Genomic DNA, 13,440 nt, shown 5'->3' with positions numbered 1-13,440 from the left:
AGTCTACGGGTGAGAGAGAGAGAGAGAGAGAGAGAGGAAAATGGTTTAAAAAAAAACACAATTATTAATGTTTGCATTATAAGTAGACTTCAGGAAACAATTAAATGTTTAATTTTATGTTCTTCCAAACTATGAATTGACTGAGGCATCTTTTCATGGATCCCATCAATCTGTGTAAACAATTCTGCGGTCGACTGCCGCTATAGCTCAGTCAGTGTCAGGCCTGCAACAGCGGCAGCACGATGCACCCCTGTTGTCTTGAGCTGGCTGTCAGTCATTTGAATTAGAGTACAGGACAACAGGGACTATCAATCAGGCAGAGTGGAGGCCATGACATTATAAAGGCATGCTTAGCAGCTATTCATTTATTACATCTGCACACCATAACATTCATGATGAATTACTGCTGAGCCCTGTTAATGGGGTCTCTTGCACAGACGCACACAGCTGAAACAACAACAGACACTTTCCCCCGTTTTCACAGACGAGGCTTAAAGCCTGGTCCCAGACTAAAATGCATGTTTGAGTTGTCTAAACTGAAAGCAACTTGCACTGACATATCTTAAAATATGTCATTGTTTTATCTCCAGATGAAATGTTTTTTACCAGTAATGTTTTTTCTAAGGCATGTTTATAAAAGCTACTTAAATGTCCTAATTGAACTAAGGCCAAATCCTGGCAAATCCAAGCCCTGTTTGTGAAACCACAAGTATTAGTTTCTGTCATTTACTCACTCACATGTCATTCCAAACCCAGATTACATTCTTTCTTCCGTGGAACACAAAATGAGAGTCATATATTTACCTTTGGTGCCTTAAACTATTGCGCTAGGCTTGTTGTCAATGATGTACTGTATAACAACATTGGCTCTCGCATGTCTTATCAGTATGAGTGAATGTATGTCGAAGCGATGACAAAAATTACATTTATATGTGAATACAAATTTTTTGTATGTTCATCACATAAAGCTATCGAAGACTTGTAATATAGTGCACAAGATGTATGGACCATTTTAGTGCATATTCACACCAGACAATTAGAGGAAGAAATCCTCACCTAAACAAAAATTTCAAATGTTTGCAAGCAGAAGAACTGGGAATGCGAGTGTGTTACCTGAAGGGCCATACTGGCCACTCTGGGGCCCATAAGAGGGGCCCAGCTGATAAGAGCCCACATTATGCTGCATAGGGCCAGTGGGACAGGAGTGTGGGGACATAGAAGGTCCAGCCTGCTGGCCTCCAAACTGGGGACCAGGTGCATTCCGCTGCATGTTAGGTGCAAATCCTAAAAAGTAAAACCGGAAAAGATTACTCATAACAACAAAAACAAGTGTTTTCTGTAAATAGTTTAAAGAAAAGTGTTCAAATTAATATATACTACTTTGCATAGTGTATGGTTTTTATTCAGTATTATTAGTATATATACGTTTTTCAGTATGAATCACCCATATGCAGTATGTTATAATAAATGCTACTTCGAACTTACCAGTATAAATATATAAATATATATATATATATATATATATATATATATATATATATATACACACAGTGAGGAAAATAAGTATTTGAACACCCTGCTATTTTGCAAGTTCTCCCACTTAGAAATCATGGAGGGGTCTGAAATTGTCATCGTAGGTGCATGTCCACTGTGAGAGACATAATCAAAAAAAAAAAATCCAGAAATCACAATGTATGATTTTTTTAACTATTTATTTGTATAATACAGCTGCAAATAAGTATTTGAACACCTGAGAAAATCAATGTTAATATTTGGTACAGTAGCCATTGTTTGCAATTACAGAGGTCAAACGTTTCCTGTAGTTTTTCACCAGGTTTGCACACACTGCAGGAGGGATTTTGGCCCACTCCTCCACACAGATCTTCTCTAGATCAGTCAGGTTTCTGGGCTGTCGCTGAGAAACACGGAGTTTTAGCTCCCTCCAAAGATTCTCTATTGGGTTTAGGTCTGGAGACTGGCTAGGCCACGCCAGAACCTTGATATGCTTCTTACAGAGCCACTCCTTGGTTATCCTGGCTGTGTGCTTCGGGTCATTGTCATGTTGGAAGACCCAGCCTCGACCCATCTTCAATGCTCTAACTGAGGGAAGGAGGTCTTTCCCCAAAATCTCGCAATACATGGCCCCGGTCATCCTCTCCTTAATACAGTGCAGTCGCCCTGTCCCATGTGCAGAAAAACACCCCCAAAGCATGATGCTACCACCCCTCTGCTTCACAGTAGGGATGGTGTTCTTGGGATGGTACTCATCATTCTTCTTCCTCCAAACACGTTTAGTGGAATTATGACCAAAAAGTTCTATTTTGGTCTCATCTGACCACATGACTTTCTCCCATGACTCCTCTGGATCATCCAAATGGTCATTGGCAAACTTAAGACGGGCCTTGACATGTGCTGGTTTAAGCAGGGGAACCTTCCGTGCCATGCATGATTTCAAACCATGACGTCTTAGTGTATTACCAACAGTAACCTTGGAAACGGTGGTCCCAGCTCTTTTTAGGTCATTGACCAGCTCCTCCCATGTAGTTCTGGACTGATTTCTCACCTTTCTTAGGATCATTGAGACCCCACGAGGTGAGATCTTGCATGGAGCCCCAGTCCAAGGGAGATTGACAGTCATGTTTAGCTTCTTCCATTTTCTAATGATTGCTCCAACAGTGGACCTTTTTTCACCCAAGCTGCTTGGCAATTTCCCCGTAGCCCTTTCCAGCCTTGTGGAGGTGTACAATTTTGTCTCTAGTGTCTTTGGACAGCTCTTTGGTCTTGGCCATGTTAGTAGTTGGATTCTTACTGATTGTATGGGGTGGACAGATGTCTTTATGCAGCTAACGACCTCAAACAGGTGCATCTAATTTAGAATAATAAATGGAGTGGAGGTGGACATTTTAAAGGCAGACTAACAGGTCTTTGAGGGTCAGAATTCTAGCTGATAGACAGGCGTTCAAATACTTATTTGCTAGCCTGGGTGCCAGCCCGAACCCCCGCCCACAACATTTTTTGGCCGGGAAGTTCGGTCTGGACTCGATCCGTTGAGGAGTAATTATGCTCGGCTCCCAGAAGGCCGGGCCAATCAAATTGCCAGGGCGGGCTTTAATCGATGATGGACAGATGATCTGCGGTTACGTAATCACCCACGTCACCAAAGAGCGCTTGATTTGAATTAGTTTACAACAAAGAAGACTGCCGCTGGAGAATTGAGATTTCACGAGTTCACACTTGCAAATAAGTCAGATAGAATAAATGCGTATATTCGATTTCACGAGTTCACACAAATAAGTCAGATGCGTATATGACGTGCTGTCCGAGGAGAGGGATGTGGGCTCGGTAGCCATACTCCACCCGGTATTTCTGGTTGTGAGAGAACAAGCCAAGACAAGAGTGAGGATTCGGGATGGTGGAGGGATGCTGAAAAACTGTCAAGGAGTGTTAGGTAAGTTGACAGAGTGAATATGCTTCCTCATGCTGATATAGGGTAACGTTAGACATGGTATTGTTTGATGACAAGTTGATATTGGATTGATTATTTGTACGTGTTCCTCCCGAACTTTGTTTATGAAACATCATGTGTAGATTCCGCCATCGCGTCTGTTATAGAAGATATCCACAGCGCATTCATTTTAAAAGAGGAACAGAGAGCCGCGACATTTTGTTGGTTGAAAATATGAATGAAGAACATGCGTCATTTACTCCGTTGCTCTGATTGGTTGTAGGTCTATCCAATTGAGTGTAGAGTTTTTTTTTTTCCTGGTTCAGTTGAGACACGCCCCATAATCAAAGCCCTATGGAGCAGTATCAGACTCACATTCTGACTAGAATATGAGTATGACGAAGTCAGGCTACTTATTTGCAGCTGTATCATACAAATAAATAGTAAAAAAAATCATATATTGTGATTTCTGGATTTTTTTTTTTAGATTATGTCTCTCACAGTGGACATGCACCTACGATGACAATTTCAGACCCCTCCATGATTTCCAAGTGGGAGAACTTGCAAAATAGCAGGGTGTTCAAATACTTATTTTCCTCACTGTATATATATATATATATATATATATACACACACACATTTATTTTTTTATTTTTTATATAAAAAAATCTGTGACGGTCTTGCAATTATTAGTCAACAACAGCCTGTAAATGTATTCAGATTTGACTTTTTTTGTTTTAATGTATTTGCCTTTGTATAGTCAGAAAAAGCAACACCGTGACAGGGAATTGGGGTTAAAGCTGGGGTTTTTTAATCGTCTACTAAAATGTCTGATCAAGTCAGCCAATGTTTTGTTTTTTGTTGTTTTTTATTATATATATTTAAAGGGGTATTTGCAACCCATTTTATTTTGGCAATTTGTTATATATCTAAGTGAAACAAAAACAAAAACGAACAAGTAACATATGACTGGATCATTATGAGCGGGCATTCAATATAAGACTGAAACCAGATCTGAGTGTAAGTTGTGGATGACTACTGCCCTCCTGAAACACTGCCAGCACCAACTCATTTGACCTGGACAGGGAGACAGGTCAAAATCTTAATTTGCCATCACAAGTTTACACGGATTTTCTTTAGCACAAGGTGCACTGGTAAATTGTGCACTATAAGATGGGACAATGTTTTCACAAAGTATAAATTAGGTCAACTTTGATTTCATGTTGACCTTCTGGTGTCAGTAAATCTTATTGTGATTGACTTGCATAGGTGAAAATAACTGAAATTACAATAATAGTTATTGCTTACTACAGCTCTGAACAAACACATTTTCATACTTGAGCTCTCAATCAAAGCACCAGCACTCTCATAGCTCCTCATATCAATGGAGGAGGAAAATATATAGCAGGTGTTAATATACATCACACAATTGAGTTTATTCCTCTGAAGTGAATGCTGGAAAGCAAGCGGACAGATGTCGGATATTAGTAAAAAATCTCCTTTTCTTGATAGCTGTAAATAGAGTCAGTGTGAGCCGCAATGTTACAGCGGGAAATCAACTCACCTCTCTCCTGAGACATGGGCGACTGACTGTGAGAGGAATGGGAACCCACGTCTGGAACGTTCCCCGGGGTCTGAGGGGCCATCTGTGTACCTGTGTGTGGGGGGGGGTATGTACATGTGTGCGTAAACCCAAAATCTTTTAATGTACACTCATTTCCTTAATCAGTATTTTTGTCTAGTTTAAGTTTAAAATATCTAATTATCAAAACAAGATAAATTTACTTCAAAAGTTGTTTTCAGATTTTCAAGATACTGTTTCTAATGTTTTTATTATTATTATTATTATTATTATATATACACAATTAAATGTCAATTTTGTTGGATTTATTGTCTAAAACAATTTAAAAAAATGATAAACTTACCTCATGATATATTCTCTAAAAAAGAATCTTAACATCTTTATCTTGTTTTAAGGATATTTTACTGGGAAGCAAGACAAAAATACTGATCAAGACACATATTTTTGCAGTGCACATGCACAAAACCACAAACACAGTTAGTGGTCTCATAAAAGAGCTGCTTTTCATGATAAATATCAGACAAATTAGCATTGAGGGCAGAATATCTAACCAAACATCCCATGGGAGGTGTTTAAGGCTCATTGTTTCTGTCCCAGGAGCAACTTTGTACGCCTGTATGTACAGAACGCGTATGTGTGTAAATGCGGAGATATTCATTCTCCAGTAATGGCACACAGATCACATGTCAGGGCCAGCCTTGTATGCGGTTAATGGCCAATGGTGCTCCCAGTAGAGATGAGGCAGTTTTGTGTGCAGCGGGGTAAACGCTCTCCTGTGGACCTTGTTAGTGACATTCAGAACGGAAAGGAAAAACAGCAGTTTCAGCTGCACAAAGCCCTCCGCTGCCCGGCTATCAAAGAAGCCGGCTAACAATGCAGCGCACAGCAGGACAGTAATTGTGTCAAAGTGACTCCAAACTGCTAACAGACTTTCAAAACTATTTTAATGATGGAGCGACTTGTTTTAAAGCCAGCTTGAATCCTGCCGCTGACCCACTGCTGAATGGAGCTCAAACAACTCGCCCTCCGACTGCTCCACAGTGGAAGGAATTAAACGAGAAGCATGTGACGGCTGCAGCTAATGGGTATGTCAAAGTTAGCATAACAATAATATGTTTTTCCCAAAATATCCACAACAGAATATTCAAGAATATGTGCCTAGTTAGAGAGAGAATTTTAGTCTGTATTTAAAGCGATTTTAGCAGCTAATTTTCAGAAGACTTTGCTAAAGCAATGTCAGCAAACCAAAACATGCACAGTGAAAAATAACTCACAAAATAAAAAATAATAAAAATATTAAATATAAACATAATACTTTATTTTGATTTATAATGTTTTTAAAATAAATAATCTTAACTATATATAAATGACAGTAACCCCTTCACACTTAAGTTTATATTTATAATATAATATTTATTTACATATTTTATTTACAACACTGGCACCAGCCGAAGCACTAAATCACATTTAAATTTAGCAGTTGATCATGTGACTCACTGAACGTTATAATCACACTGGTGTGATCGTACGCGTCAAAGGGTTAATACAATTCAAAATAGCTATTAAAGATTCTACTTCTCCCAATTAGTTTAAGGGAACAAACCAAATAAAAACATCAATTACTCAAGATTAGTATTGGCATTATTCATTTTATTGATTAAGCTTATTGATTGACGATTAATAAATTTGACGCTTCTCTTTTTTTGGGGGGGGGTATCTTTTGTATCTGTTCAGTTTGATACGAATACATGTACCGTTGCTGTTGCCACTATGTGACCATGATATTTGGAGTTCTCCACGTGTTTTAGTAACGATTAACAGTAGTAACAGTAACAGTAACGATTGTTGATTTTAATGAAAATTGATTAACAATATTCCTGAAAATTCACGTCCCTACTACAGAATAATCTCATACAATTCAAACATAACATACATTCAAATAAATGAAACAACATAAAAATAGAGAGTTTCAAACAGCAGATATCCTCCCTGAAATATTTATGAAAAAACAAATCAAAAAATTATATCTCACACAGAATCTTTTACCTGGCCCACTGGCAGGTGATATGGGCCCAGATCGTGATTGGCTGGAACCCACTGGTGAACCGACGGGCGAGGGCGAGGGCCCGCTGCGCATGCTGGGGACTCTGGGCGAGGCATGGGGCGAGAAGGGCGACTGGGCAGGGTTACTCTGCTCGCCCTGGCTACTGGTGGACCCAGAAGCGCTGACGGCCGAACTGAGACCCGCCTCTGTTCCAGTGGGGAGGTCATCTATAGAGCCAGATAGATCCTGAAGTACACAAACAGAAATAGGGAGAGTTGAAGTTCAGGCCATTTTCATACTTATCAAGACTCCAAAAGACTCCAATAAGGAGAAAAAAAACATTACTGGTTAATGGACTTGATGCCATGTCTCATTTGGAAGTGAGCAAATGAATGGATAAAATGACATCAGCTCTGAAGCGGCGAACCTGTAGAGACTCTAGTAAAAAATAAAAAACGAAGTCAGTCTGAACATATTGCACTAATGCTAAGTGTATGATGCCAAAATTACAAACCTGTGCCAAACTAAACCCTGTAAATACTCCACTAAAGCCAGGCTCAGACTACAGGAGTTTCTAAATCTTAACCGATTGTGAAATCTGGTTGCATCACGCACATAAGACGAATCTTCACAGATTTTCCTCTTTTCAATCTCAAACCTGCACACACCACATGATTTGAAAATCGTGGCACATCACACACTACAAGATATTCTTAAGATTATCATGCCAGATTTTATCACCTCACGTGATCTCAAGGGGAAGCGGCTGTAAACAAAATGAATACGGTGTCGTGCGCAGTAACTTGTTGTACACATTATAAAGGCAAATTGTGTTGTTGCCACATTTCGACCAGACGTTCCTCCATCTCTGTTGTCCACCGGACCTGTACAGCTGCTTGTTGTTTCGCGGTCGTCATTTAAAAAGTTTTGTCACTTCCGTCTCCTCGTAAACTTGACTCTCGTTGGCTATTGTGGAAGTACTGACGTGGCTATTGTGGGATAGTCGTAAACATCCCGATTTAAAATCCTAAATAATCAAACATGTTTAATATTGTCTGGGCGGCCCCAATGTTTCTACGAGCAGATGGGGAGGTTCAAGATCTGATCTCTAAACGCCTCACATTATCAGATAATCTGGACCGAACATGCCCTTGACGCGATTTTTTTCTCAGAATGTCGGGATGGGTAAATCGGCCTGAAAGTCCTGTAGCCTGAGCCCGGCTTTAGGGGGCTATGGGGCCCCAGTCGAAGTTCTTTACCCTACAGGTGATCTTGCATGCAGCCAATACCACAGTCATGCCTCTGAGTTAATGTCTGCAAATAACCATAATCAACAGTGCAACTGGCATTCGTTTCCTAGCGCTGAGGTGATAACAACTCCTGGCCTGGATTGCAGCAAAAGAACTTTGGTAGAGTGGTTGTTTTACGAGCACTCATTGTTATTCCCTGTGGTCTCAAATGCAATGATGATACTGGAATACACAGCATCAGAAGTACCAACAATTTTCTGTAACTAATAAGCATCATGGCAAATAAGGGGAAAATAAAACTGATTTCCTTTGCCGTGTAGTACAACTGGCCCAGTGGTGCTGAAGGACTATGGAACAAAACTTTCCAATGAGGCCTTAAATTCCACTACAAATGAGCCTGTGGTTCCAGCTCGAGCAGTGTCATGGAGTTCAATGAATGATTGTGATGGAAACTCACACAGTTTTCAGAAAAGACTAACTTCACGTTGCAGGCTTAGCGGTTGATGACCTAGTTGAGGATGAAGAGGAACATATGCTCAGCTTTACGCAATACCACATATCGGTCTCGATGACGGAGTGTCATGAAGACTGTGGGTCAACTACTTCCAGCAGTTACTTTCTCCACTGGAAAGTCTCGGCTTTTCCAGATACACTAGACAGCTTGATGGTGTTATCATAGATTCTTTTTCCAGATGACTCAAAGGAGTGGGATGGCTCACATTTCATAAAAAGTTCACTCTATGAAGCCAACATGTTCAATCTCAGTTTGCAACGTAATTCCAGTTTTAAAGGGATAGTTCATCCACCAAAAATCTAAACCCTGTTATTATTTACTCATCATGACCATACAAAAGATGTTCACACTTTATTTCAACTATATAATAGTGACCAAGGGATGTTAAGCTCCAAAAAGGACCAAAAACAGATCATAACTAGTCCATAATAGCTAAAGTAATATGGACCAAATTTGAAGTAGTTTTTCATTGAAAATATTTTACACCACTCTCAAATCTCAGAGCAATATGAATATGTTCCTATTTAAATATGGCACGTTATGACTGGTTCCAAGCTACTGCAAAAGGCACTGACATTATTGAAGTAAAACCTAGTGTGACACATTTTGACGAGCCATATTTGAATGCAAGTTGAAGTCAGAGATTTGAAAAAAGAGGTAGAGGAAAACATTTTTAGTGAATAATGACTCACCATCTTTTCCTCACAAAAAAACTATAGAATGGCTTCAGAAAACTTCAGGTGTAAGGCAAAAGTCACTTTTATTTGATGGTGCTTTCTTTGTTATTTTTGGAGCTGGTCACCATTAATTTTAACTGCGTGAAAATAAGCTGCATGAACATTCTTTAAAATGTCTCTGTGTTCGACAGAAGAAAGCAAGTCATTTGGGTTTGGAAAGTGGAGTGAATGATGACAACATTTTTAGGATAACCATTCTAAATTGTAACATAGGTGACTTCTCTTGTTTTAATTTTATACGTTGTAGACACAATCAAGCTTTTTTTTTTGCAAAACTCCTAGTGGTATAAGTCAAATCACTTCAACCTTGTACAAATTAGTCAAGACTGGAGCTTGCTTGATTTATGTCCATAATTAGTTATATTCGTTAAGTCTCTGACTTCTTTAATTGATGAACGCAATTATTCAGGCTCATTGGCCATTCAAAGTTCCTCTCTTTCCATCTCTCACACTCCAAATCTCAGCAGAGGAGAAAAGACAGAGAACAAAAAAAAAAAAAAGGAATACAGTGTCTCTCTCTCTCTCTCTTCTGATTGGAGAAACTGAGTAATGCTCATCCTTCATCATTTCACATGACAGCCCCCATACTACCCAATTAAAACATGGAGGAATTATGAGAGGAAAATTGGGGAGCCAGGCATGGCGATCTGAAGCCTGGACTCTTTAAAACAGCTCAGAATTCAAAACCTAGATTTATGGTCTTTGTTGAGGCAGGATTTTTTTTTTATAAAAAAATTATAATTAAAACAAATATTATATTATTGCATATACATACTTAATACATACATATATACACATATACATACATATATATATATATATATATAAAAAATAATATTGGGATAGTACCTATAATTTCAATTTAAACTAACTATAGGCGGACCTACATATAAGTATAAGTTTGTCAGACAATATGGTGGACTGTAAAGGCCCCAATATACTTCAAGTTAAAGCGAAGAACGAACTGATATGCCGTCAATTTGAACAAAATCTGGCCAAAACAAAGTTCGTCTTCTGTTCATTTCGGGAGTTCAAAACAGCCTGCCAAATCGAATTTTCCATAAAGTTTTACTCTGATAAACACCTTTGAACTCCCATTGGTCCGTGGCAATTATGTGATAGCTAGCTGTGGCTCTGAGGCTCCGCCCTCTTTGGCGTGGAAATCTTCATCGGTTTATTTCTTCTGTTCCATCCGTCGAGGTCGGACATACGCAAGTAAAAACATGAACACACTGGAGAGCTGCTTTATAGTAGAAATTGAAGTTGTAATTCTAATTTACAGAAACACTGACACTGTTTTTTCATGTTTAATACTGTAAAGCGGCTTGCTTTAAAAACAGTCTATTGTATAAGGTAGTATATAAATAAACGTGACGTGACTTTACTGGAGTGCCGAATTGCAGAGCTGGTGCAAACATATCCACAACGATATGATCAGATGCTTTCTTTATTGTTTTCTCATTGCTGTCATTTTTGTTGTGTGTATATTTTATTGAAACGAAAGCATGCAGCACATATTTACATATTCATCTAACCGCTGCTCTCTGTAGACATGGGTGGCGTCAGGATGTTCGCTAACAGTATACCGCTGTTCGCGTATGTCGATTTTGCCCCAAAGCGAAGAACGAAAAAGAACTTCGCTGTGAGTATATTGGGTCCTTAACAGATGCTACAGTACGATTGGTTAGCAACATCTTAGGGTTCGTTTACACGACAACGATATGTTTAAAACGGAGAAGTTTTTCCTTTGAGTTTTCTGTGTACAGACGACACCATTGTCAAAACACGATCCCCATTCACACGTATCCGCGAAAACGACTAAAAACCCTGTATTCTGCTGGCCTGCCATTAGATGGCGATGTAACACTATAGACTGAACACAAACTCCTTTTGTTCCAAAAATAAAAGTGGCACAGAAATCAACCATGATGTTTGTCTTCTGATGATGTTGAAACCACAGAAGAAGAAATCCCAAAAATGGATGCTGGAGCACTTTAGGGCTTTGTGCTCCAGCCAGTCATGAGAAGAGACAATAGATAGTCACACATCAGTGAGGGAGTGGGGCCGTAAGGCAATACGGGTACACACACACGCACGCACACACACACACACACACAATGCGCTGACGGAGGAATTCTCTTCCCCTGTTGTGATGCCTGACAATCTGAAAAGAGGCTGACATATTGGGTTTGACGAGAGCGTTCCCCAGACACAGACAGCGTGCTGGAGCCGGGAGTGGAGGTGGATTAGGCAACCGCAAGGGAAATAGAGGAAAATATATGTATCTTTCTGACAGGAGCAGCAACAATAATAAGTCTTCATACTAAAAATCATTGTGACACAGATAGGCTTCTGATGTAAAAAAGCTCTACTATATTTCACACAACTGGTGAGCTGGTGGAAGAAGTCTGTAGTTACTCTATGTGCTTGGAAGACAGAACAACAAAGTGGCGCTTGCCTATGCGTGAATGGCAAAGACTTTAACCACAGTGGGTGTGATCACACCAGCAGAGAAACACAGCAGGGTTCAGGAAATAAAAAGGTCATTCTAAATCTCCATAGTGAAATTGATTTTCAGTGATAAAGTTTAAACCTTTCAAGATAGACCTACCCTGAGCTCAGAGATTAAGTGATGATGCACTACCATTCAAAAGTTTGGGGTAAAAAAAAGTGATAAAAAGTAGTAGTGTAAGATGGGGGAAGATAACATTTTAAATATTAAAATATAAGTTTAGCATGTGCAGGATGATGATGCATCAGTCAATGTGTTATTATAGGAAATAAACAGAAACATTTGCCAATTTAGTAGTTGTAGCACAAAATGTTACATATTAAAAGAGTGGTAAGATGGCCCCTACTGCGGTAAGATTACTTTAATTTACTTTTGATATGATTCTTATTAATATTTACATATTTTTTAAACTGTCATTAAAGTAAAATACTAAAACTATTGTATTTAAAACTTTATTTTGACAATTTATTTGAATAATTGAATAACCAATGACAGACAAAGCAGAAGCCCAGTAAAAGAGATTCATCTGAAAGGTAAAATTATTCTATGACTTATATACAGGCAAATTGAAGATATGTCATAACAGAAAGACTATAAATGCAAATTGAATTTCACTCAACTAACCTAGAGGTTTTTAATGAAAGCAAAGATGTATCTAATTCATGGAAATATTGAATAATAACCCCAATAATTACAATAAGTATTACATTTGAAAAATAATACCAAATTAATAATGCATAACAAGATTCCACTCGGGGCCTTCTGTGCCAATTCTGGGTGGCTCATCTTACCCCAAGGGTCTAATTTGATCTTTTTTACTTCAAAACAAAAACTATAACTTTAACTTTTTTCCCTCAATAATAAATAGACCAAAAATATATTCAACATAATACAATGTCATAGATCACTCCAGAGACACAAAATTATATCAATTCATCTCAAACCGGTTTCACCTTACTTAATCTCAGAAATGTTGATATTCAGATGAAATGACATAATTAAAAAATAGCGTAGCCATTCATCAAAAATGCTGAGATGAGACTGTGTGCCATCTATGGTCAAAAAAAATAAAAAAAATAATTAAGGTTACAACTTACACTACAAACTGTAATATTATTAAAAATGTTAAAAATATATACTTTGTCCCTATGATTGCAAAGCTGAATTTTTAGCATTATTACTCCAGTCTTCAATGTCACATGATCCTTCAGAAATCATGCTAATAAGCTGATTTTGTGCTAAAGAAACTTTTTTTATTATCATCAATATCAGATCCACAAATTCGAGAACTGCTACCAGGTAAACAGGAATCATGGTGTCATGAACAGTTTGGTAAATAAAAACGTATAATTAAAC

The 13,440-nt window shown here is 38.4% G+C and overlaps 1 protein-coding gene across 4 annotated transcripts in view; it reads right to left on the bottom strand.

The window, feature by feature from the left end:
- Positions 1-13,440, bottom strand: part of arid1b (AT-rich interactive domain 1B) — an 84,576-nt gene that overhangs the window by 29,981 nt on the left and 41,155 nt on the right. For all 4 annotated transcript variants that reach the window (XM_084433059.1, XM_084433061.1, XM_084433062.1 and 1 more), the window contains exons 5-7: positions 7,074-7,317; positions 5,010-5,099; positions 1,114-1,284 (exon numbers count right to left, since the gene is read on the bottom strand). In XM_084433059.1, coding sequence (XP_084289185.1) covers positions 1,114-1,284; positions 5,010-5,099; positions 7,074-7,317 — 505 coding nt within the window. The remainder of the gene's footprint in view (positions 1-1,113; positions 1,285-5,009; positions 5,100-7,073; positions 7,318-13,440) is intronic.

The sequence above is a fragment of the Rutilus rutilus genome (assembly GCF_951802725.1).
Source record: "Rutilus rutilus genome assembly, chromosome: 15".
NCBI lineage: Eukaryota > Metazoa > Chordata > Actinopteri > Cypriniformes > Leuciscidae > Rutilus > Rutilus rutilus.
The sequence above is the reverse complement of the archived record's forward strand: the minus strand, read 5'-3'. Positions and strand labels throughout refer to the sequence as shown.